Raw genomic sequence first — 26,075 nt, 5'->3', positions numbered from 1 at the left:
ACTGCCTTCTCTGTGGGACTGGAGATTAAGTCGGCTCTCATGTCTGCACAACAAGCCCTTTACCCATAGAGCTATCTCCCCAGCCATTTTATTTTAAATCTTAATTTAAAATGGTGTTGTTTTTGATGTTTGCTCAGACTGAGTTTTGTAGGCGAATCTTGATATAGAACTCACATGAGCAGTTCTGTTCTAGACAGACGAGGACATACAGCTACAGGGTGGCCCTGTGCTTGTCCTTGCTAGACCTCAATGACTCCAGTTCCTGGGGATAGGGTTAACATAAGAGTTAGGACTTGGGAGTTTGGAGTTTGCATCCTGGGTGGACCTTTACATCTCTGCGACTCAGTTCTTCATTTGTGAAACAGGTTCTTGAAGCCCCAGCTCTGGGAGTGACAGGAGAGCTGGAGTGGTGGGAAGCCCTGGCATTTATGTGCCTTGCCCAGGGCCTGACTCTATTGTCTATGGTGTTATGTCATTCTGGGAGCAGAAGGCATTTCCTTAGGTTTGCTCCTGTCCTGTGTCCCATCAGAAGGATTCCTTCTTTATTCTGACAGAATAACAGCCGAAGCTAAAGGCAAGAAATAAAGGACTTAAAAAAATAGTGTTTGAATGATTTAGACTGAGTAGTCAAGTAGATTAAGTAGTTTATCTCCCCTGGATTTTTCTCCAACTGCACCAAGATAGTATTTTTGCAAGTTATTCAAACATTTTTTTTTCTCTTCTCACTTTTTTTTTTTTTTCTGATGTAGACCAGGTTGGCTTTGTACTCTAGAGATCTACCTGAAATGCCAGGATTGAAGACCTGTTCTCATTTTATTTGGATCTATCTAGTACAACATACTGCTCGAATGGTGTCAGTTTAGGGTTGTGCTGAGTTTTTATAGAGATACATTTAAAAAGAGTTCAATTCTGAGCCTTGTGGGGTTTTGTTGTCCATATGACTTGAGCCAGGGTCTCTAGTAGTTCATGATGGTCCCCAGACCTTGAATGTCTGTCCTTCCTTCTTGCACCCCTCAAATACTAGGGTTATAGGCACTCATCACCCAGTCTGGTGTCTGTGGTTCTGAGGATTGGATCTAGGGCCCCACACTCCCAGGCCACCATGAGCATTTAACCAGCACATGGCTTTGGAGCCACACCAGATAGGGTAATACATTGAAGGTCTGTCCTTCCAGCCTAAGAGTGAATAGAGAAGAAACCAGACAGGGTGTTGGCTTCTGGAAAAGCTTTGGGGGAAAGCAGCAGCCTTTCTGAGCGAGGTGGCCACTCCCTGGGCACAGAAATTGACCCTCTGTCATCTGCCAGGCTAGTCAAGACCAGTCCTGAGCTGTCTGAGTCCTGCACATGGTTCCCAGAGTCATATGTGATTTATCCAACTAACCTCAAGACACCAGTCGCTCCAGCCCAGAATGGCATCCAGCTTCCGGTCAGTAACTCCAGGACGGATGAGAGAGAATTCTTCCTGGCTTCTTACAACAGAAAGAAAGAGGATGGGGAAGGCAACGTTTGGATTGCAAAGTCATCAGCTGGTGCCAAGGGTAAGTTACCATTGCCGCCCTCTGTCACTTGTGGGGTCCTCTTCAGCATCATGCAGTGGCATACTGGCTATTAAGGATGTATTTCTTTCTTTGTTTTGAGAGAAGCACAGTGAAGGTCAGAGCAGATCCTTCAGGAGCTGGTTCTGCTTCCACCACGTGAGTCCCAGGAACTGAATTTTGATTGTTAGGGTTAACAGCAAGTGCCCTCACCCATTGGGCCATTTCACAGGCCCTAACTGATGTATTGAGATAAATGACTCCATTCAGAATCATCACAACCACAAGACAATGTCCAGTTTGTTTCTGGAAAAAGAAATATTTTTGAGATAGGATCTCATGTAGCTGGCCTCGAACTCTCTAAGTGGCCAAAAATAACCAGAAACTCCTGATCCTGAGTACTAGGATTATAGGCATGCACTCCCAGGCTTGGTTCTATTGGGCCCTGGGAATAGAACCTGGGGCTTTATGTATGCTGGGCAAATACTCTACTGAACTTTGTCCACAGCCCTTTAAATATTTCTGTAGCCTCCTGAATGCTGATGGCCGGAGTCCTCACTTTAAGCTCTGGGTTTGGTGGTGCCCTCCCTCACTGTCTCTGAGAGGCCTTTGAAACTGACACAGAACTTTCATATTCTTCCCAGCTTGTCCATCTCAGCCTGCTCCTTCACATTTCCTATGTAGTGTATGATCCCAGTCTCTGAAGCCCCAAACCTCAGATCCCTCCTCTTCTTTACAATCTCTATCAAGTGCAGTAATGGCATGCCAGGGCTTCAAATACCTTCAAAATACATCCAGGATTAGGTTCTTCTGATTTCTACCGCTACCACTCAGAGTCAAAGCCACCATTCTCTCTAGCCAGTTGCTGCAATGTGACCCTCAGCCAGCTCTTATCTTGCCAGACAGAGTGATGATTTAAAAACACAAATCTGATCATGTTACTTCCTAATGCATTTAGGATGGCTCCAGAGTCCTGGTGGGAGCCCACCCCATCAGATACTTCCTGGTGTCTCTGATGTCATCCTCTATTCTTGGTTTTGCTCACTGAGCTGTAGACACAAAGACTGCCTTGGATCCCTCACAGATAAATTTGCCTCTATACCTGGAATATGTCTCCATCAGCCCAGACATTGCCTTGTTGGAGAAGGCTCTTCTAGCCTACAGTGTCCCCCACAGCCATTGCTTTCTGTGTCTTTAGCCTGCATGTGCTAGTGTCTTCCCAGGACTGTATCACATCTAGCCATGTCCTTGACACATTATAAGCCCCATGTAAATGCAGATTTATGTCTTGTTTGCTTCTGTATCCTCCACACAGGCACTCAATACAGGTGTGGAATGGATGCCTAGAAAGGGATGAGGCTCATAATATCAACTCAGGCTTAAAACCTTCGGAGTGAGCTGGGCGGTGGTGGTCCACACCAATAATCCCAGCACTCGGGAGGCAGAGGCAGGTGGATCTCTGTGAGTTCGAGAACAGCCTGGTCTATAAGAGCTAGTTCCAGGACAGCCTCCAAAGCCACAGAGAAACCCTGTCTCAAAAAACCAAACACCAAAACAAAACCTGTGAAGTGGAGACAGGCTGTGCCCGCAGACCATTGAACTTGGTGGAAGAAGCATGCCAGTTCACCAACGCTGGTCTGCAGGTTTACTGTGATTCCAATTAAGAGCTCAGCAAGGTTTTCCTATAGCTTCTGAAATGTATATGGAAAAGCACAGGCTATAGAGTATGTTCAGTGATCTTTAAAAAGATATAGGAGAATCATTCACCCTACTCACCAGGTAAGATTAAGGCATAATGTATCACTGTAGTGCCCAGGACACTGCAGCGTGGCAGCAGGACAGAAGTGTGAATCCACAAAGCAGGACTCAAAAATGGGTCCAAATGACTTTTGACAGATACCAAAGGCATCTGTTTTCCTTTCTTCTCTTGTTACTGTGATAAAACATCCTGTCACTGCATCTGAAAGAAGGAAGGGCGCCTTTTAGCCCACAATCCAAGGCACCATCCATTGTGGCCAGGAAGTGAGGACACAGGAGCTTGAAGCAGCTGGTCATAGTGTGTCTGCAGTCTGAAAAAGAGAGCTTGCTCCAGGGAGCCATGCTACTGCCCCCCAGGCACCAAGATTACAAGAGAGCAGCCATGCCCGTCTGGCTTTTACCTGGGTTCCGGGGACCTGCACTCTGGCCTCATATTTGCATACCATGTGCTATACCCATGTGAGCTACCCCTGCCCCACCTTTCTTTTATTGACGGTTGTCAGTTTGATGAGCTCTAGAATCACCTGGGAGCCGTGCCCATGGGCACCCTGTGCAGGGGGATTATCTTGAATACATTATCTGAAGTGAGAAGACCCATCCATCTCACTTGTGGGTGGGCCCACTCCCTGGGCAGGGATTCTGGACTGTGTAGATGGAAGTGGGAACTGGAGCAAGCTGGCTAGCCGGACTAGCCGAAATGGCAGGCTCTGGTTTCAGCAAGAGACCCTGTCTAAATATTTAAGGTTGAAAAGAGCACTTTAAGAAAGACATCCAGCATCAACCTGGGGGCCCTGCACACGTGTGCATAGTGTGTATAGTGGCATGTACGTGTGTACCCGCACATATGGAAGCATTAACACACACACACACACACACACACACACACACACACACACACACACTATGTACACTCATATACATGCAAACAAAGGATAAACATTTCAAGAATCGGTGCTATATGCAGTACATATTCAACATCATAATACATCAAGTCAAACCTAGTTCACAGTTCCTGTAAAAGGTAAAACTAAACATAGCCGAGAGCTGGTGGCGCACACCTTTAATCCCAGCACTTGGGAGGCAGAAACAGGCGGGTCTCTGTGAGTTCAAGGCCAGCCTGGTCTACAGAGTAAGTTCCGGGACAGGCTCCAAAGCTACACAGAGAAACCCTGTCTCTTAAAAAAAAAAAAAACAAGCAAACAAAAAGAATCTTTAAACATGATACTGATAGTGTTAAACCGTAAGATCAAGACCTGAGAAACTAAACCTCATCAAAATAAATCTTTCTCTGTGAAACTTTTTTGAAAACGTGTTATACCATGAACACACAAGTGGCCTTGTACTGTATGATGGAGTTCATATAAAATGTGCAGGGATGCAGGTCCATAGAGACAGTGGTTGTAGTTGTGAGCTATGTACTTACTGTGCGATGCAGTTCATATGAAAGATGTTGGGATGCAGGTCCATAGAGACAGTGGGTTGTAGTTGTGAGGGGCTGGGGTGAAGGAGTGATGGCTACAGATTTTAGGGGGAGATGATGAAAATGTTCTAAAAATAGATTCTAAAGACAGTTGAACTCCTGAATATGCTAAAAACCATTGAATAGCATGCTTTACAAAGTTGGATTTTCTAGGGTATTGTATCTCAGTAAATTGTTAAAGGCCGTGTCTCTTGTTGTAATTGATGGATGGTTTCCATGCCTTTGGTCTTCTCTGTTGTACTGCAGGACAACACTACCTTACGTCTGTGCCCTATCCTTTGTGCTCTGGTATCCTCACTTTCTTGGCATTTCTATAGGGCATCATCTTTGAAGTGAATTTGGTGATCACAGACCATAATCCTTATTATAACCAGTAACCAGTGACAGTGGTATCTTAAGTGACTCAGAAACTGTATATATAAAACTGAAATTTCCAGCCAGAGAGATGGTTAGTCAGTAGGCACTTGCTGCCAAACTTGGCAACCTGAGTTCAATCTCCAGGACCCACAAGGTGGAAGGAGAAAACCAACTTATGGCATATACATATACGCACAAAAAATAATTAGAATATGTTTTAAAACCTGAAATTCATGGCCTGCCAAGTTAGTATTGAGAGCACTATGTAGGGAAAGTTAATGGGACGACCCTGGATGCTCTTGGCAGGGAGAGAGGAGAGCATGAGAGACAGTGGGAGGGGGTGGGGAAGGAAAGAGAGTGGTCCAGGAACAGGCCAGTGAAACCCTCCTATGGATTTTGTGGTTTCCTCTGGCTTTGGTCGGGAGCTGCTCCTCTTGGAATGAGCTGGTCTCCGTGTCACTTTCTTTCTGTCAGGTGAAGGCATCCTCATCTCCTCGGAGGCGTCGGAACTTCTGGATTTCATAGACAACCAGGGTCAAGTACACGTGATCCAGAAATACCTCGAGCGCCCTCTGCTCCTTGAGCCTGGTCACCGAAAGTTTGACATTCGGTAATGTTTGCTGCCCACAGCCTTGATCTCAGCCATCATTTTAGAATGTGTTAGGGCTCTGTGAGAAGATGATGTGACTTCCATGGAATATTGTATCCAGCATGTTACCACACAGTACAGCTGAGCTTCTCATCTTCATTGCTGCTGTTTGAGTTCTTCTGTCTAGAAAATGTTATCAGTCAAGATATAGTACAGTCACACATATGTCACACAAACATATGTATATATACATATCCAGATTTGGTTAACCTCAAACACATGCATAGCCTTCAAGACTGTCTATTTCTAAAAGGGACTCAAGCTTCTCGTTACTTGTGGTGACATACTTCATTTGCCCCATTATGGTGCTAATCCACTATTTTGGATAACTCATGATTTGCCTTGTATAACTTTAGAACCTTCTCCTTTTCACTGTCTCATCCCTGCAAAAATGCAAGGTGTGTGCCAGGTGGTTGCATACACATTTAATCGCAGCACAGGAAGTAGAAGCAAGCAAATATCTTAAAAGGAGGTTTCCAAGCCAGCTGGGACTTCACAGAGGACTCAATTTCAAAAATTAATAATAATAATAATAATAATAATAATAATAATAAATCAAGGTGTGGAGGTTATGTATTAAAGCCTTGGGATCTGACTAAAACTGTGTTTGTTGGCTTGCAGAAGCTGGGTCCTGGTTGACCATCAGTATAACATCTACCTCTATAGAGAGGGTGTGCTTCGAACAGCTTCAGAACCGTATCATGTAGATAATTTCCAAGATAAGACCTGCCATTTGACCAACCATTGCATTCAGAAAGAGTTCTCAAAGAACTATGGGAAATACGAAGAGGGGAATGAAATGTTCTTCGAGGAGTTCAACCAGTACCTAAGCAGCGCTCTGAATATCACCTTAGAAAGCGGCATTTTGACGCAAATCAAACACATAATAAGGTAAGTTCATTGACCCTTTTTGATTTATCTGTTTCTTCTTGCCAGAACTTTGGGTATTTATGCTTTTTAAGGGATTTTTCCCACTTACGCTATCTAATTGACAGGCAGAAACCATTTGTAATTTTCCTTTTAACGTCTGTAGAATCTATCTGTGATGATGTCACTTCATTAGTTCTAGGTATTGATAATTTTTATCTTCTCACTAGTTTACTTGGATGGATTAAATCTTTTTTTAAAATCAATTTTGGGCCTTATTAACTGTCTTTTCTGTTTTTTTTTTGTTGTTGTTATCTTGTCTGCTCTTTGGGAAATTTAATTTGTTTTTTTGTTTACTAGTTATTCAAGGTGAAAGGCTAAATAATTGATTTGAGATGTTTTGGTTTAAAAAGACAAACATGGGCTGTAGAGATGGCTCAGAGGTGAAGAGCACTGACTGCTCTTCCAGAGGTCCTAAGTTCAATTCCCAGCAACACATGGTGGCTCACAACCATCCATTATGAGATCTGGTGCCCTCTTCTGGTGTGCAGATATACACAGAAGCCGAATGTTGTATACATAATAAATAAATAAGTAATCTTAAAAAAAAAAAAAAGACAAACATTTGTAACAACATATCATTCAATATCTGTATATTTCTTCTGCATCCCAGAGATTATATGACATTGTGTTTATATTTTTATCATATCAATTTTTTTATTTTCCCTATTGCTTATACCCTGCCTTGTGTGATATAAACATTCTTGCTTATTATCCAGGTGTTTATGGATTCTTCCATAATCCCATAGAGACATTGTATGGTTTCACTTTTATTTTATTTATTTATTTTATTTTTGCAGGTGTAGATATGTGTACTTTGTGTGTCTGCATGTGTGTTCACATGTGTATGTGTAGGTACCTGTTCAGATGTGTGGCTTCACATGTGTGCTTGTGTGGGTAGGGGTCAGTCTGCACCTTAAATATTGAAGCAATTGAACCCGGAGCTCACTGATTTCATCTCCTCTAGTTAGACACTAGCTGTAGGGATCCTGTCTGCATATCTTGTATTTAGTAGTATACCATGTATCTGTATTTACTGCTCCTGACTTATTTCTAACATTTTTCCCCCTCTTGACTCATTTCTTAGTATACCTAGAAGGTGTGTTTTTAGTGTTAGTATTCTTTATTATAGGTTACAAAACCTAGTAATTTTAAAAGATGAAGTGTGAACCCCAAAGTGTGTTTCAGTGAGTTCATTCATACTCAACTAACCATGATCATACAGATCATGATATAAAATATTTCTAGTAGGCACACTCCTTTGATCCCAGCACCTGGTAGACTAAAGCAGCAGGATTGGGGGCTCCAGGCTAGTCTGGGCTATATAATGAGACCCTGCCTCCAAAACAAATAAACAAATAAATACATAGAAAGAAATAAAATAGATTCAGCATCCCCAGTGACTCCTTTTAACTCCCTTAGAATAAGAGTCCTTGACCAAGGTGGTCTTCCCTTTCCATCTTTATCCCTACAGAGCCGTGTCTGCTTGTCTTAAACGGTGTAATGGAAGCACTGTGGTTCCTGTTTTGAGTTCAATTCTTGTCAACATTATGTCACTATATTTATCTACACAGCAGTAGTTTTTTTTTTCCTTTTTTGTTACTGTGTATTATTCCGTTGTGTGACATTCCAAAGTTTATCCCTTCAGCAGTTGACAGACATCTGTGTTTTATTCCTTATATTTTAGTTTTGTTCACCTTTCATTTTGTTTTTCTTATTTCTTAGGCCTATCCTTTGTCTGGAATTATTACATGTCAAGTTCTCTGGTAGTCATAGGTTGGAGATGGTTAGAATTTTTACAATGAGAGAATAAAATATGCAGAAGGAACCCCAACTTCAGACGCTGTTTGTTGGGTGCTTCCTCGCTCCCTGGTAGTCACTCCCTGCAGTGCAGGGGTGCTGTTCCTGAACGTTGCTCAAGGCTCTCAGCTTTTCTTTTTCCCCAGCCAACCCCCTTTTGACTCCTACTACAGCTAAAAAAGGTTCACTGCCTGCAGTCTCTAATGATGAAAAACACTTTACTGGGAATTATTCATCCTAACCTCTTGGCAGATAAAAAGTTTAGTTTTGTGTGCCCGATTGCAGTGCCTGTGTTTTTATCCTTTTCTTTTGTTGCCCTCTTTCATTAAACTGCTTACTTTTTCTTAATTATAATATTTTAAATATATTTTAATTAAAACACTTTTAAATAATCCATGGTGGTGTGCTTACCACTCTTGGGACTGTGGGACCTGGGAGAAGGGAGTCATCAATGGACAGACTAATGTCTCGTACAGTCGCCAACTTTATTTAGACAGCTTATACTCTGAGGGTTAAGACGAGTCACCTGAGTAAAGTGTACAATCACAGGATAAGCCACATGTGGCAAAACATGTTTTTCTATAGAGGCATATAAACAAATAGCAATAGCCAGTTTTAAGTGAATAAGCTGAAATAAACTCACTTCTGTCTGTTCCAACTGGGAGGAGCATGGAAACACATTCCAAGAATAACTCCGTGTCGTGAATAAACTGAGAACATAGGACTTGTTTTCTTACAAGCACCCAGAATCCTCCTCACATGACTTCATTCTTGGACAGTTCTTTAATCCCAGCAAAGGCAGGTGGATCTCTATGAATTTGAAGCCAAGGTGGTCTAAATAGAGGGTTCCAGGCAACCAGGGAGACACAATGAAACTCTGTGTCCAAAACCACTCACTTAAATGCATTCTTTCATAGAGAAAATGCTTTAAAATGTTTAATAGATTGCTTTTTTCCCTCCCTCCTCCCTTCCTGATATTGTTTGTGAGTTTTGTGTTTGTTTGTTTTAACATTTTTTAAAAAATGTGTCTATCCTTGTGTCTGTATGTGTATGCCGTACTGTGTGTGTGCAGTTGCTGGATAAGGCCAGAATAGGGCATCAGATCTCTTGGATCTGGAGTTATAGGTGGTTGTGAGCTGCCCCGGTGTGGGTGTTGGGAACTGTACCTGGGTTCTCTGGAGGAGGAGCCAGTGCTCTTACCTGCTGAGCCATCTCTCCAGCCCATTGTTAGTTTTGAGACAAAGTTTATGTAATCCAGGCTGTTCTTGAATTCGAGATCCTCCTGCCTCAGCCTCTTGAGTGCCAGGATTACACTGTGTTCCAGTAGGCACAGGTTAGTAACAGGTAGCGGTGGCACAAATACTATACAGTGTCACTTTCACACCTGCTTTTAACATAATTTGACCATGCTTACCAAAATTTTTGTTGTTGTTTTGTCTTTTAATTCCTGAGTAATACCTGTGTGTTCATTGGCATCAATGGTGAAAAATCAAGACATGCTAGTTCCTAAGAGCAGTGTTTATTAATGGACACCTAGAGCCGGCTGTGGTGGTGCTTGCTGGTAGGATTTGCTAAAAGAGGTGGAGGCAGGAGAATCACAAGCTTGAGGGCAGCCTGGGCTACACATTTAGCCAGGGAAGGTGGCACACACCTTTAATCCCAGCTCTCGGGAGGAAGAGGCAGGAGGATCTTTGTGAGTTCGAGGCCAGCCTGGTCTACAGAGTGAGTTCCAGGACAGTCAGGGCTACACAAGGAAACCCTGTCTCAAAAAACAAAAAACAAAACAACAACAAAGCAAAGCAGTTGGTAGTAATAAGAATTCCATGATAGATTTCAATATTTAGCTTGAATACTTGTAATCTTAAATGTTCAACTAGCAGTAGTTGGCAGTAGATCTCTAGAGCTAGCAAGAGAATCAATGCTGCCTGGATTCTCTGCAACTCCTACTTTACCAAGTATTGGTCTACTTTTCACATGGCAAAGTGCAGGGATGTGGTCTGGGGAGCTGGCTCAGCTGGTCAAGTCATCGCTGTGCAAGCGTGAAGACCTGAGTTCCATCCCCAGCACCCAGGTTTAGAGCCTGGTATAGTGGCTTCAAACTCCAGCACGGGGGAGGCAGAGGCAGGCAAGAGTCTGGGGCTCACTGCCCCTTGGTGATTCTCATAAACAACTATGGGAATAGCCAGTGACGTCTGCACTGATGGAGATGCATGGTGACCTGGGGCTGAGCTGGCAGCTCTGACCTGGAAGAACAGGATTGATGCATTTGTCCCTCACCAGTTGTTTGGGAAGTAGCCTTCTCTTGAGTAATCTGTTTGTGAATTTATCCACTGAAAAAGATAAGTAAGTTGAAACTGATTTTTATGCACACTTGGTATAAGATCTTCCAGGCATTGTCTATGTGTTCCTTCTGCCCCTACCACTCCATTCTCAGTGAGCTCTCCCCTGTTTACTTCACAGGAGCTGCCTCTTGAGTGTGGAGCCTGCCATCAGCACCAGGTACCTCCCTTACCAGAGCTTCCAGCTCTTTGGCTTCGACTTCATGGTGGACGAGGAGCTGAGGGTCTGGCTCATTGAGGTCAACGGCGCCCCTGCGTGTGCTCAGTAAGCCTGAACCCGCCTGTGTGAATAACTGGGAGTTGGATGTGCACCTTAGGTAGTGTGACTGTTCAATAAGCCTGAACCCGCCTGTGTTGAGTAACTGGAAGTTGGATGCACACCTTGGGTAATGTGACAGGCTCAAGCATGGACCCTTTGACTGCTGTCAGGATAGCTGTCACCTCGAGGGGAGTCCTTAGGAGACCCTGGCTGGCAGGAGGGCTTAGCGGAGCCAATTCCCTGTATGTTTATGCCACCAGGGTTTCAAAGAAGACTAAGCTAGTTATGCTGGGTTAGGCCTGTAATCTCAGCACCAGAGAGGCTATGGGTTCAAGGCCATCCTGGGTTACACAGTAAATCCCAGGATGCCCTGGGCTATAGAGTGAGATCCTGCCTCCAAATAACAACAGAAACAACCCCCCACCCCAAACTGTGAGAGAAACCTTGCCACTGGCATGTTCACATGACAAGTTGAATAAGCTGGATCCTGTGAGTAAGAGAGACAGTGAGATTCAAGGGCTTCCCAGGCAGGAGGTGACACAGTAGAGCCTGAGCTAGGGTGTAAGGCAATGGGGCTCAGCTGCACAGTGGGAGACTGTACACGGGGACCTTGCTTTGTGCTGGGTTGTATGCAAGTTTAGATGCTCAGCTGAGGAGAGCCTGGCCTCGGAAGCAGGATGACATCCTGCAGGGTCTTTTATCCTGCTTGGTGTTAGTGTGTAGAAAGTACGAAAGGATGGTAGAGTGAGCTGGGATTTCTGTGGCGGGTCTTGATGTACAGGCAAGCCACGAGGGGATAACTCCTTTTTGGTTTGATGGTCTGAAGATGTACTTGCATCATGTCAAGAGGGTGGATCTCATATCTGCCTCTTGGAGAAGCTGCAGTGATTGTCCTGTGGTTTAAGAGAAAGCCCCACCCACAGGGGACAGTGTGAACACATGATAGTTTAAAGGCCAGGCCTCTGGGGGCTGGAGTAGACGATGCACTTGCATTTTTCAGACCCTGCAGCCAACAGGTGCCTGTTAGGCTCTGCCGAAGCTTCCAGGTCCCACAGTGGATGTGGGGAAGGGAAGGGACTGGACGAATATGGTTACAGACGGAGATAAGCTTTCTAGCAGAGAAGAACGTCAAAGGGGATGTGACTTAACGCAAGGCCTCTCAGGGTGATGGTGGAGCTGACCTGGAGGAGTACCAGCAAGAGATGCTGAGGGTGGAGATTAAGTCTCCCTTCATGATGGACAGCCTTGTGTCCAGTGTTTCCTCCTGCCCCTTCTATCAAAGACCCATTCCAGTCCTCCCTCCTGATGTCTTCCCGCCGTCTTCATTTCCCATGCCGCCTCTCTCTCTCTCTCTCTCTCTCTCTCTCTCTCTCTCTCTCTCTCTCTCTCTCTCTCTCTCTCGTGCCTGTGGGGCTCCCATCACCACATGCCTGCATCCATTTTCCAGCTGCTTCTCCATGAAGCCACCCCTACTCCAGTGAGTGCACCCCTTCCCCCATCCCGCCCTCTTCATGGATCAATCTTTGGACAACAGCGTTTTCGGGAGCTGCCTGATCTTCCTCCAAGAAGCATCCTTTGAAATGACAAACCTATCTTTAGTACCTGACAGTTCCTTTATGTCCTCATTTCCCTGTGGCAGCTTTGGAGGCAGCTGCCTCCCTCTTGGTGAATCTTTCTTCTCTGAGGCTTCTGTTTCCTGTATTCTGGATGGGACTGAGTAAGAGGCTGCAAGCAAGCTGGACTCTCTCTTCCTCACCAAGGACTCCAGGTTCTGTCTCTGAGTGGCCTTTGGCTCTCTGCTCTACTTCCCCTGTATGCGTTCTTTTTAAGCTTCATAATAAAGCCACTAAGTCAATGCAGCTCCTGAATTCTAGACCCATGTGTGTACCTGCCTTCCCCGGATCCTGTGAGGATGGCTGTGGGTCTAATAGGAAGCACCACCCCTCGTCCTTCTCTCCAGAGTTTTCAGTGGCTGGGGGAAGGGAGGAGCCGCCCTCCCCAGGAACTGGCAGAGAGCTTGCTTTCTGCTCCCATCCCCTCAATCCACGGGTCCTGTAGACTCTGCCTCCAGCCTCCTGTTCCTCAGTCATATTCTATCACTGGGGGAAGTTTTGCAAAGAGCCTCCTTACCAGAATTTCTATTTCTGCACTGCCCCCATAAAATCCTTCCTTCCCAGAGCTGCCTGAGTGAGAAAAGAGAAGCCATACTCCCACTTCTGCCCACGAGGCTTCTGTCTTGCCTGCCTCTACAGCTCAACCAAAGATACCACTCCCCGGGGCCACTCTTACCAGCCAAGTGGTCTTTGCTTTCTGTGGAGTCCCTGCCTCCTTCACCAAGGCTCCCTTTTTCTCTATCCAGAGCCTTGGTATTTCTTCCATTGCATTAGTTGCTATCAAACAGCTAGTTTTTTTGTTTGTTTTGTTTTTAAAATATGGAATGTTCACACTGGATGTCTCCAGCTTTTTTTTTTTTTTCTTGGTCACTTTAGAGTCTTTGAGCCTGGTCCTGTGCCTGCCACACAGTTCTCTGTCCATATTCTTGGAATGAGCAAACCATACTTCCTGGTTAATAGTGTTTTCCTTGACTTTTTTTTTTTCTCTTTCTGTATTATTATTGTGTGTGTGTGAGTGTGTACAGGGACACATGTTCCACAGCGTGTGTGCAGATCAGAGGGTAACCTTGTAGAGTCAGTCCTCTCTTCTGCCTCTACATGGGTTCTGGGGCCTGAGCTCAGATTGTCACACTCATGCCTTTTCCCACTGGGTGTCTCACCAGCTTCACCTGATTTACAATCACTTGGATTTTATCGAAATAGAGATGTCTTTCTATTGTCTATTAGCTAGTAACTGCAAAGCTTAGATGCAAACGATTTCTTTATATTATGTCCAACCTTACATGCCAACCCACATTCTTCTAGTGACATGATTTTATGTGTGGATCCCCTAAGGGTTGGGCTTCCAGTGATGAGGGCCTGGTGGCTGTGAGATGCCCATGCCACATTAAATCTTCCTGTGTCACCAATGTTTAAGATACAAGTTGGCCTGGCCACCTTGAAACTGGTCTGTGTATCATTCCTTTGCTCCAGCATGTCATATTTTTATAGCTTGTGGTTCTTGGTGAACTAATGCCATTCACTGAAGGGCTTCTGTGTTTCTGTCCCTTCAGAAATGGGAGCATGAATAATGACCACTAGACTGTTGAAAATTGGGGCTTGATTGTGTAAACAGAGAGGAGTGAGCGGGGGATTTGGGAGTGGAGAGAGAGGAAAGAGCAGGACAGATGAAGGCCAGCCAGCAGTTAGGACTTCCTAAGAGAAAATGGAAGGAAGCATGGCTTCCCAGAGGTCTTATAACGGGGTGAAATGCAGACCCAGCAGCCTAGGGCATAGAGAAGGGAAGTTCTGTGATGGGGGAGGCTGCTGGGTGGGCATGTCATTGTGCAATGGGCATGGCGGAAGAGGACCTCCTCCTAGCTGGTGGGACACAGCATCTTCTGGGAAGTAGAATGGTTAAGACCTTCCTGGGCAGGCTGGTCTGGACTCCTGTCCTTGGATTTGGCCACTTAGATTCCTAACACCTCCTGAGCAAGTTGTGGTTGTTACTGGTCAGCAGCACTGGAGGGAAAACTCCAGTGTACTGATTGGAACCACAGCAAAGGAAACAAGGTAATGGGTTTTGTTGCTACTGGAGGAGGTTAAACACGCTGCACCTACTGCCTTGGGCCTCGGACAGTCTACAGCACACTGCTCTGCTTCCCATTTCCATGTCTCCCGCTTACCTCACTTCTGTCTGGTTGGCATAGGCTGTGTTCCCTTCACACGGACTTCTCTCACGGCCCGCACTCACACTCACTCACCTCCTCCCCTCTCACCCCAGCACACACTCACTCACCTCCTCCCCTCTCACCCCAGCACACACTCACTCACCTCCTCCCCTCTCACCCCAGCACTCACACTCACTCACCTCCTCCTCTCACCCCAGCACTCACACTCACTCACCTCCTCCTCTCACCCCAGCACACACTCACTCACCTCCTCCCCTCTCACCCCAGCACACACTCACTCACCTCCTCCCCTCTCACCCCAGCACTCACACTCACTCACCTCCTCCTCTCTCACGGCCCGCACTCACACTCACTCACCTCCTCCTCTCTCACCCCAGCACACACACTCACTCACCTCCTCCTCTCACCCCAGCACTCACACTCACTCACCTCCTCCCCTCTCACTCCAGCACACACACTCACTCACCTCCTCCTCTCTCACCCCTGCACTCACACTCACTCACCTCCTCCCCTCTCACTCCAGCACACACACTCACTCACCTCCTCCTCTCTCACCCCAGCACACACACACTCACTCACCTCCTCCTCTCTCACCCCAGCACTCACACTCACTCACCTCCTCCCTTCTCACCCCAGCACAACACTCACTCACCTCCTCCCCTCTCACCCCAGCACTCACACTCACTCACCTCCTCCTCTCACCCCAGCACTCACACTCACTCACCTCCTCCCTTCTCACCCCAGCACAACACTCACTCACCTCCTCCCTTCTCACCCCTGCACTCACACTCACTCACCTCCTCCCCTTACAGACCCCACTACCTCTTTTCCTTCTTCCTCCCCTGCTTTCCTAAGCTGTCATCCATTCTTTGACTTCTCTCTGTCTCCTCGGTCCCATCTTAACTGTCAGCCCCACAGTCTTCACGAGTGTCCCTTCTCCCTTAGAAGTTGGGGTTTTCCTGGATAACGCCTACCCCTCCATGTACTCCCTCACAGGCAGGCGGGTTAGGGCTCATAACACTACTGAAATCGCCTTCTCTGCCTGTCAGCAGGAATTGTTTATTTTGTTCCCATCAAGGCTGTTTTAAAATACTTAAATACTGCCCTGCACGTTTTATCTGTGTGCAGAGCCTCTTGTTGGTACTTTATCTACAGAGACAGGTTTTACAAAGGCCATGCAATGGCATTTCTAGAGCAGATCCTCACTGAAATTCATGTCCCTTCCCCCAACACACACCCAGGTTTGATTTTTCTCTTGCACTTGAATAAACACGCTCAGTGATATCTTTAAAATTTTATTTCAGGAAGCTCTATGCAGAACTGTGCCAAGGAATTGTGGACATAGCCATATCCAGTGTCTTCCCACCCCCGGACACAGAGCAGGTGCCGCAGCCCGCTGCGTTCATCAAGCTGTGAAGGACAGGAAGGTACAGAGCCACCTTGGGAAATGTATGGAACCCTGCTCCAGAGGAGCGTGAGATGACTGGACTGCTCCTCCTCACGGCATGCTGGGAACAGATGTGCAGGCAGAGTGTGTGAAGAGAAGGCAGCTGCGGGAGACCAGGTGGTCCTGTCTCCAGTGCTACGGAGACCTTAGGAAACTGACGCCAGTCACCGAGAGGGAGAACCGAACACTTTTCTAAAGGGCCAGAGCCAGGGATTTGGTGTATCTCAGCCCTTGAGCAGTCTCTGGCCTTGGGTGGCACAGGTAGCCGAGATTCCTCCCCAGGATGCAGCCCAGAGATCTCTGAGTGGTGTCATCCCACCTGCTGCAGCGTTAGTGCCTTAGCTCTGTGTCCAGTGCAGCCTCGCTGGACACAGACTGGACCTTAGAGCATTTTGGAGGTTGCCACATGCTCCCTGCACATCCCCTCGCGACACTATGTCCCACTAAACTCTGGACAAGCATGTAGCACAGTCCAGGCTGTGCACAGGCCTGTCAGTGAAGGCCTCTTGCTTGTCACCTTCCTGGTGGCTTATGAGCGAGCATTTGCCAGGGGTCCTATGGGCACCAAACAGTGTATTTTGCTCACTGCATGTTTTAGAAGCAAAAGCAGCAGGCCTGATAAATCTGCAAGCATCAAATAAGCATGAGAGAGAAAGAGAGAAAAGAGAAAACATGGTATCTGACTTTACTTAATGGTGTGGGTGGGCGGGAGTCTCTGAAGTCTCATGAGCCTCAGTTTGTCTTTGATTTAATCAGAATTTTGAATGCAGCTTTGCAGTTCCTCTTTCCTTCCTCACCTTTGAACCTTTGTAGCAATCCTCTCTGGGAGTCAGGGAAGGTAGAATTCCATTCGCCATTCTCCTCCTCACCTCATAGCTCTCCCCATATCTGTCCTCCTTGCCTCCAAGGGCCTGGAGGGGCAGTCTCCATTCCAGAAAGGGTCCTGTCTGCTTAAGCACGTAGGTAGCAGGAGAAATGCCCTCTGCATGAGGGTGTGTCCTGCCTGAGTGGAAAAGAAGTGTTTCTGGAGCTTTGCACAACCACCTGTGTCAACAGAAGTGCACTGCGAGACGTGGTTTTCTTGTAACAGATCCATTCATATTTTATAGGCTTCTCGGGAGCCCACTCCTGAAGCAGTGGGAAGATAGCGTGTGTATTCAGTATGAGCTGAGTACATAGGCTTGCCTTCTACAGAGTGTCCTGGAAACCACAGTAGACACAGCGAAAGCTGCCCTTCTTCCCAGAGCATAGTGCGGTTTTTTGTTTTTTCTGCTGTATACAAGTGCTTATTCACGCGCATCTACTTGGTATGTTCTGCAGTCAAATGGGTCTTTTACAAAAGAGCTGGAGAAGATAGAATGAGAGGTGGGAACTTGTGACGAGGAATGGAATGATGAAATTATTTTTATATGCATCCAGCTAAACCGAATGTGTTTAACTGAAGAATGTTCCAACTCATGGGAATCTGGAATTAGAGGGTAAAGGTGCAGTGGTTGCCTAGAATATGGGTAACAAAGTTGGCAGCCAGAGCAAAGTAAAACTTTTGACATTAAGTCAGTCCTTGAGGCCCAGCACAGCTGATGGGTTAGCACTGAGGAATTTCTGAGGCAACAGAGGGATTAGCCACATCCTGGAAGATGCACACACTGGGAGAGTGGAGGGTGCTGGGTTCACGGCTAGTTTAGGTGGGCCAGTAAAGGAGAGAGCAAGGCAGTCTATGTATGTTCTTGGACCCAAATCCCAGGGACATTCAAAAGTGTTTGGCTGTTATAGTGACAGAGTTGACAAAGCAGATGTCAGTAAGTCTTTATGAATCCTGACAGGTTTTGTAATAAACCATAACAAACCCATAACATCTGTCTAAGGGGAAAATGGGGAGGGTTGAGTTCATTCCTCACACTGCGTCAACCATTCTATGCATTTACTTCTCACCAAGTAGGAAGGTTGGCTCTGAACCATTTTGTATTGTTCCATGGTGTCATTGGCACAGATGGGCACGCCTGGCTTCCCAGCCAGTCTTTGAGGTTAGTCGGTGTAAGTGCTGCCCATTGCTGGGGGAGGGGGTTATTTATTTGGAGCTATTGATTCCACTCCTGGCTCTGTCATCTGACTGCCCAATGTCACATGAGCCAAATAACCTCGCTGTGCCTTAGCTTCTTATCTTGTGGAGGAGATGTCCGATGACCCAGGGGCTACCTCAAGAGCCTTTTGTGAGAACAAAGGAGAGTAGAAAGAAGACTCGAGGGCCTTTAGTCCCAAGGTTCTCAATGCCAACTACATGCTATAACCTCCCATGAAGTTAAAAAGAAGTTGATGGCCCTTCCCACCTGTGGCCAACTGAATCAGAACCTCAGGTAACTATATGTCTTGAGGTGCCTTGAAACATTACTTTGGGAAGCAGGACAAACACTTTATTACTTTGGAAGAATCACTTAAGGATTAAGGCTCAAACACACACACACACACACACACACTTTGAAGAAAGCAAATCTGTAAGAACAATCATATATTGACATAAATACTCAGAATAAGTATTGGCCGAGCAGTTGCTCAGTTTGTGTCTCATCCAAGCACCTGGAAAAACAAATGTGCTTTCATTTACACAAGCAGTTTATTAAGTCCTTGATAGCAGATGTAAACAGATATGAATCTATAAGTCCAATAATATGTATCAGAGTTACTCATTAATTATGGGAGAAAAGCCCCTCCCCTCACACTTGACTTCAATGGCAATTATAAGTCCATTTTGCCAAGAATTTTTAAGTGCCTCTGTTCTGGGCTACAGGAGAGCAGCAGCTGGCATGCACACTAGCTGACTGTGCGTTTCTGTAGCTCTTTGGGGTGACACTCACATGCACAGAACATTGGGGAGCACTGGAAATGGGCTGTGACCATGGAACCAGCCAGTGTCAACGACGCTATAAGGTGTTTTGATGAACAGTTGTGGTTGTGTGTGGGTGTGGCAGAGGGGGATCCATGAACAAAGATGACAAGGTGCCAAAGTAGGTTGCATGTGGCATGTGGGTGCTGTCGTGAGGATTCAGTGGTTGGTGGATGTACCTCCAATCCATAGAACCGCACCTAAGAGGAAATGATCTCTGAAACAAGGCAAATATATGAATGTTTTAAATGCCTGGAGCATTAAAGTAAAGTATAGACATTTCAAGTGTTTTTGTTTCCTTGGGTTTGGTCATTTTACTGTGGGTGTTGACTAGCCTTGGCTATCACTGATTATTTCAGTCTATGACACCATCAGAAGAAGGTAGGACTTTTCCTGTAAACAGCAAGAAAGCAAATATCCTGGGTCCTGTGAGCCATGTGGAGTTTCTGTTGCATATTCTTTGTCCTTTCCTCAACTCTGAAAATGGATGAACATAACTCTAAGCTCACCTACCATACAGAGCCAGGCCAGATATGACCATAGTTTCCTAAACAAATGTTTATTACAGAAGTCGACAGGCAACAGTCAGCTGCCAGACTCCAGTCTCTCCTCTCCAGTGTCTTGTGCATCATCTGAATATGGTACAATGGTCAGGGAGACCAGTGGTTGTCTGGAGAGCTGTGTGTGTTTCCAGCATAGGGCAGAGTTGGAGGAGCCTCTGAGATGAAGCTATTTGCTGAGGACTCCTTGCTAATCATCTAGCTCAGGTTGGGTTTTAGATACCTGTAAATCTCAGGAGGATGTCTGGACACCACAGCACTTAGTAATGAAGGAATCAGATGGGGTCACAATTTATTCAAAGGCAAAATCAGCACTACACTCAAGACAGAACAAAGCTGCTACACCACTGCAGGTCCAGCTGCTGCACTGCTGCCTCATTCCCGTGGGGGATGAGGAACCTCAACCAGGCTGTGAGTGGCTCATTGCCAGTTCGTCTATCTTCCAGGAGAATGCATTACCCTCAGGCCTGTGCCCTTTATTGGGGTCACATACTCCTCAATGCAACTCTGTCCCTTGACTCACAATTGGCCGGCAGAACAGTGACAGAGTCCCTGCAACATTTCCCCTTTTCTGTCTAATTAAGAAGGAAGGTTCCAATAGCAACATAATAAAACTATATACAAGCTGGGCATTGGTGGCGCACACCTTTAATCCCAGCACTCAGGAGGCAGAGGCAGGTGGATCTCTGTGAGTTCCAGACCAGCCTGGTCTATAAGAACTAGTTCTAGGACAGCCTCCAAAGCCACAGAAAAACCCTGTTTTGAAAAACAAACAAAACTATATACAATAAGAACTACTATCAAGTATTGTTCAGAAGAAAAGGTACTAACCTTAACAAAAGTGAAACTACATACAACAAAACAAGTAAGAAATGAATTCTAAATGTCCAGACCATAACTAATTGATGGATATATATTATATAGATATGGATATATATATAGATTATGCCAATAGCTGTTCTCTCCTGAAGAATCTGAAGTCTTGTGCCTAATATGTCTTTAAGATTTGGGAGTACTGTAACTGTAATGATCTAGTCTTCAACCCCCATCAAAGACCTGAGAAAGAAAATAATATTACCTGGATAGGCAGGAAGTGCAACTGAGCAAAGCAACTTCCAGATAAATGTAAGAAATAACAAACAGCTGGCTGCCTGGACAGTCACCCAAGGTTCCTCTGTAATGTTGGGGCATCTATCTTGAGCCTACAGGCCTACTATATCTGACAGACCTTTTTCAGAAGCAGGAAATTATGAAGGATTGTCCAACCCTGTCTTGTCGAAGTTTGGCAGTTGTTTTTCTTGGTGTCCTGCTTGTCCAGGTTGGACATTGGACAACGTACTTACTGTCAGCAGTGAAGACAAGTTGTAGTTTCTTGCCCTATAGGCCAATTTGTGCCACAAAGAAAGCAAACCCCATATGGAATGTCTTTGGTGTCATCATCCTCTTTAGAAGTAGATTGGTGCTGCCAGGAGCAGACCTGTCTCATGTCAAAAAATCCTAAGTTATTAAAACATCTTAAATGCCATGCTCTGTAGGTCTTTGAAGTGTTTGAAGACTACCAATTTGGGACATAGCTTTGAATACCTAGAAAAATCTAACTAGCATGACTATATGTTTTATATTTATGGGTGACTATAAACCTGTATTTCATTGTCCTACATTACAAAGTCTAGGACTTCACATTGTTTAAATAAACAAGCTGTATAGGTAATACCTTAAGCAAAATTAGAAACACATGTTCTATCTGCACGCATGTATTCCTGCAGGCCAGAAGAGGGCAGTATATCTTGTGGTTGCTAGGAATTGAATGCAGGACCTCTGGAAGAGCAGCCATCTCTGCTGAGCCATCTCTCCAGTCCACGTACAAAAATCTTAAACAGAAGTAGCAAAAACCTTGCATTTGTACCAATAACAAGAATCCGTACCAATGTAAATTATTTAAAACTGATAATTGCCTGTGCTTCCAGGGATTATTTTTATTTAGTATGACACAGAGCTTGCCCAATGCCAACAACTTTTTCTCCCGGTGTACTTGTCAAAAGTGATATAAACCATTATTGTACATCTCAGCTTCCTAAGGTAATTATACCTCTTGGAACCAACAACTGACCAAAAAATGCAGATGGACAAGCTGAGGCATGATATGTCCATAGGAGGCTTTTAAAGACTCCAATATATTCATGAGACCATAGAAGGTCATGTACATGGGTAGGGCTGTGGGAATGACCAGGGAAGCCCTTTAAAGCCCCTGTTTTTATCTCTGATGTTCAGGCTCTGTGCCGTAGGACATGAATATCGAGGCAGAATTGTAAAATGCTTGCACAAGTATTGAAGACACCATCACCAAACAGGAACAGTGCCCTCAGCAAAGGTGTGAGTGTAGGTATTCAAGGAAATCTCGGCTCAATTATTAGTTGAGCATTTAGCTATTGGGCAGAAACACACATGACATAGGCTTCAGGGTAGTCATCAAGCAACAAATTCTAGAGAGAGCAAGTATCCAGTTTCTAAAATTGATTAAGATTTCCTAATTTTTGATACTAATTATGGGATAGACCAAGATGAACCTACATGGGTGATGGGTAGAGCATGGATGCTATCCTGGAGAAACCCAGGTTTGGACCTACTAAACAAAGATTTTAATTCACCTTTTTCAAGTATGTGTGGAGAACTGAAGGAGGCTGAGAATGATGTGAGACCAGAGAGAATGGCAGCTAGGAGACAGATCTGAATTTTGAATAAAATCAAGTGGAAATGTTGGAGCTGAAAAGTTCACTAACACAGTGAAAAACTGGAAGTTATCAGGCATGTTCAAACTAGCCAAAGAGGGAATCAGTGAATGTCAAGTCAAAGATTCTACAGTCTGATGAGGGGCAGAGAAATCATTTTTTAAAAATGAGCATTGCTTCATAGACAATGAAGTATACCAATACGCACATAGTAAGAATAGCTTTGGAGAAAGGAGAGTTGCAGAGCAGGAATAGCTGAAGAGAGAGAGCAAAGGGATAGGACTATACATTGGGAGGCACAGTGACCAAGGGGCTGGAGAGAGAGCTCAGTGGTTAAAAGTGTTTGCTGTTAAGCTCATTTGTAGTGTTCAGAAATGCAACTAAGTTTTGTTTTTTGTTTTTTTGAGACAGGGTTTCTCTGTGTAGCTTTGGAGCCTATCCTGGCACTCGCTCTGGAGACCAGGCTGGCCTCAAACTCACAGAGATCTGCCTGCCTCTGCCTCCCAAGTGCTGGGATTAAAGGCTTGTGCCACCACCGCCCGGCACAACTGAGTTTTATATGTTGATATTGTACCTAGGAATCTTGCTAAAGGTTTTCTCTATGTAAGATCTCGTCATCTACAAAGAGACATACTTACACTTCTTTCTTTCCAATCTGGATATCCGTTCTTTCTTTTGGCTAATTGCGCTGTGGAGAACCTTTAATGCTTTTTTTTTTTTTTTTTTTTTTGAGGAGGGCACAGCTGATACAAGGACTCTATATGAAGTTCAGATTGAATTCATATTTGTGATCATCCTGCTTCAGCCTCAAAAACTCTGGAGTTACAGGCTTACACAACCTTTAAGACACTTTTGAAATAAGTTTTATATGCATCCGCTTACTTGTGACAGAGACAAATGTATGTGTGAGGGCTCACACTTGCCACAATGAACATGTGGACGTCAGAGTCATTTTCAGGAGTGGGGTCTAACTGGTTATCCATCGTATTCAGACAGTCTCTCTTTACACTCTGCGTACTCTGCAATATCTGGTCACCACAGAAGTGCTAGGATTGCATATGCAAGCATAATATCTGCTTTTTGTAGATTCCTGGCATCAAACTCAGGTTATCAGGTATGTAAAGCAAGCATTCTTACCTACAGGAGAATTAACAAAGTTGTCATTGGTTTCTAAGTTTATTCTACTATGGTTGGAAAACATAAGTGTTTTGATTCCCTTACATCTACTGTGGCTTGTTTGATAGCTTAGCATGTGAGCTATAGCACAGAATGATCCATGTGCACTTTAGAAGAATAGGGTGAAATGTATGGTGAATATTTGTTGGCTCCAGTTGCTTTGGTGTTGGTTCCTTGATGCTCTTTTTTGTAGCAGTTCTAGCCACCACTGAAAGCTCTATCCCACTGAAAGTGGAATGTCCCAAATCTTATTGCTGATTTGTCAAGTACATCAGGGTTTTGCTTCCTGGACTTTGGGCTCTCTAGCTAGATGCTTATTGATGCAGGACATCAATATTTTGATAGCTGGATCTTGGTAGTCAGCCCCAGGAGGAGGAAGAGACCAAATAAGGGACTAGTCCTTGGTGGCTAGCTTGAGGAATGTAATCTCAAGGTTTTTAGCAATGCAGAGGTAATGAGGGAGAAGGCTAGGCCTGCCAGAGCCATGTTTGCCATGCTCAGGCTATCGAGGGTCCCTTCAAAAACTATGTACCACCAGGCCTGATTTTTTTAGTGAATTCTGGGGATTAAATATGACACCATGCTTGCAAGATACATTTTAATGGTGTTTGCTCATATTAATAAAGCAAGATAGTTCTTGGTCACTGTTTTTTTAAGAAAATATTTTATTTTTATTTATGTGTATGTGTGAATATTTTTTGTTTTTGTTGTTTTTTGAGACAAGGTTTCTTTGTGTAGCTCTGCCTCTGCTTCCCAGTGCTGAGATTAAAGGCATGTGCCACCACACCCAGCATACATTCATTTGTACAAAACAATTTCTTTTCTTTTCTTTCTTTAAAACAGTGTCTTCCCATGTGGTTCTAGCTGCCCTGGATATGTAGACCAGGCTGTTCTGGAACTCAGAGATCTGCCTGCTTCTGCCTCTCCAGTGCTGGGATTAAAGGCATATGCCACTATATCCAGTTACACAATTTTTTTTTATTTTTCGAGACAGGGTTTTTCTGTGTAGCTTTGGAGCCTATCCTGGCACTCGCTCTGGCCTCAAACTCACAGAGATCCGCCTGCCTCTGCCTCCCGAGTGCTGGGATTAAAGGCATGCGCCACCAACGCCCGGCTCACAAATATTTTTTTTAAAGAAAATAGACAACACATAAAAAGGGAAACATATTTTGAAATCACAATCCCAACAATGACCAGCATATTACAACTCAATGGTAGAAAGAGAAGCGATTTTTAAAATGAGCAATGCAATTAAGCAGAAATTTCTCCCAGATTAACCAATATACACATGAAATGATGTTTGACACTATTAGCCTCTAAGGAAATGCTAATCAAAATCTACAAATAGATGCAATTGTACAAGTGATAAGATTGATACAATCATAAAATAGTAAGGATGTTGCTAGAGGGGTGTTAAATTGTACAGCTCACTTGAATAGTTTCACAGAACTTCACAAAGTTAAGAATGGAGTAAATGACACAGAAATTCTGTTCTTAGCCCTGATACTTAAGAGAATTGAAAACATGCCCATACAAAAACTGATACCGTAGGATTTCTATCCAGAAGTGGTTTGGGGTGGCTTCTTTTGGCGTAGGGGGTTGAGTAGGATAGCCTGATTCCTGCTGGCCGTCCCAGTGATGAACTTGACTTATTAGTAGCTCGGGGCTGTGTATGGTGGCTTTCAATTCCAGCAGTCTGGAGGAGGCAGGTTGATCTCTGTTTATGCTAGACTAGCCTGGACTACAAATGGAGTTCCAGGACAACCAGGACTACAGACAACAGTGGTTCTCAAACCTTCCTAATGCTGCGACCCTTTAAGACAGTTCCTCATGTTGTGGTGACCCCCCAGACATAAAATTATTTTTGTTGCTACTTCATAACTGTAATTTTGCTACTGCTGTGAGTTGAAATGTAAATATTTTTGGAGATAAAGGTTCGTCAAAGGGATCGTGACCCACAGGTTGAAAACCGATGGCATAAGAGCCTCTGTCTCAAAAGACCAATAATTGGCTGGATTGATCGATCGATTGATAGATAGATGAGATAGATAGATAGATGATAGATAGATAGATGATAAAGAGTTGGGTAGAGAGAACAGAGGTTTAGGATCCAACAGCTGCATTTCGGTTGAAGCCAAGACGCCAGAGTCTCTTAGGGTTAGCATCAGGATGTAATCAGAAAACTGCCCAAAGCAACAGAAGAGACTCTTTGAAGATAGTTCTATCGGTTCTAATCGACTGATTGAGCAAATAAAGGCCACAGAAGTTACACACTAAAGTGCAGTGGGCTTTAGCAAGGTTTGCAGGATACATCTGGAAGAAGAGGCTAATCTGTCTCTGTGTGTAGTTTTCAACGGCCCAATAAGCAACAGTTTTGGTTCCCAGTCGGCCCTA

At 44.7% G+C, this 26,075-nt stretch overlaps 1 protein-coding gene across 2 annotated transcripts in view; it reads left to right on the top strand.

The window, feature by feature from the left end:
• Window positions 1–19,504, top strand: part of Ttl (tubulin tyrosine ligase) — a 29,824-nt gene extending 10,320 nt beyond the window's left edge. Inside the window, exons 2-6 of one of the 2 annotated variants that reach the window (XM_035446289.1) lie at window positions 1,311–1,538; window positions 5,605–5,740; window positions 6,401–6,670; window positions 10,967–11,110; window positions 16,193–19,504. In XM_035446289.1, the coding sequence (XP_035302180.1) occupies window positions 1,311–1,538; window positions 5,605–5,740; window positions 6,401–6,670; window positions 10,967–11,110; window positions 16,193–16,304 (890 nt within the window). In that variant the 3' untranslated portion in view covers window positions 16,305–19,504. Of the gene's footprint in view, window positions 1–1,305; window positions 1,539–5,604; window positions 5,741–6,400; window positions 6,671–10,966; window positions 11,111–16,192 lie in introns of both variants that reach the window. The other variant, XM_027421836.2, reaches the window with a different exon arrangement.
• Window positions 19,505–26,075: the final 6,571 nt, after the last annotated feature.

This window comes from Cricetulus griseus, chromosome 6 (assembly GCF_003668045.3).
Source record: "Cricetulus griseus strain 17A/GY chromosome 6, alternate assembly CriGri-PICRH-1.0, whole genome shotgun sequence".
In the NCBI taxonomy this organism is placed as follows: Eukaryota; Metazoa; Chordata; class Mammalia; order Rodentia; family Cricetidae; genus Cricetulus; species Cricetulus griseus.
The sequence above is the reverse complement of the archived record's forward strand: the minus strand, read 5'-3'. Positions and strand labels throughout refer to the sequence as shown.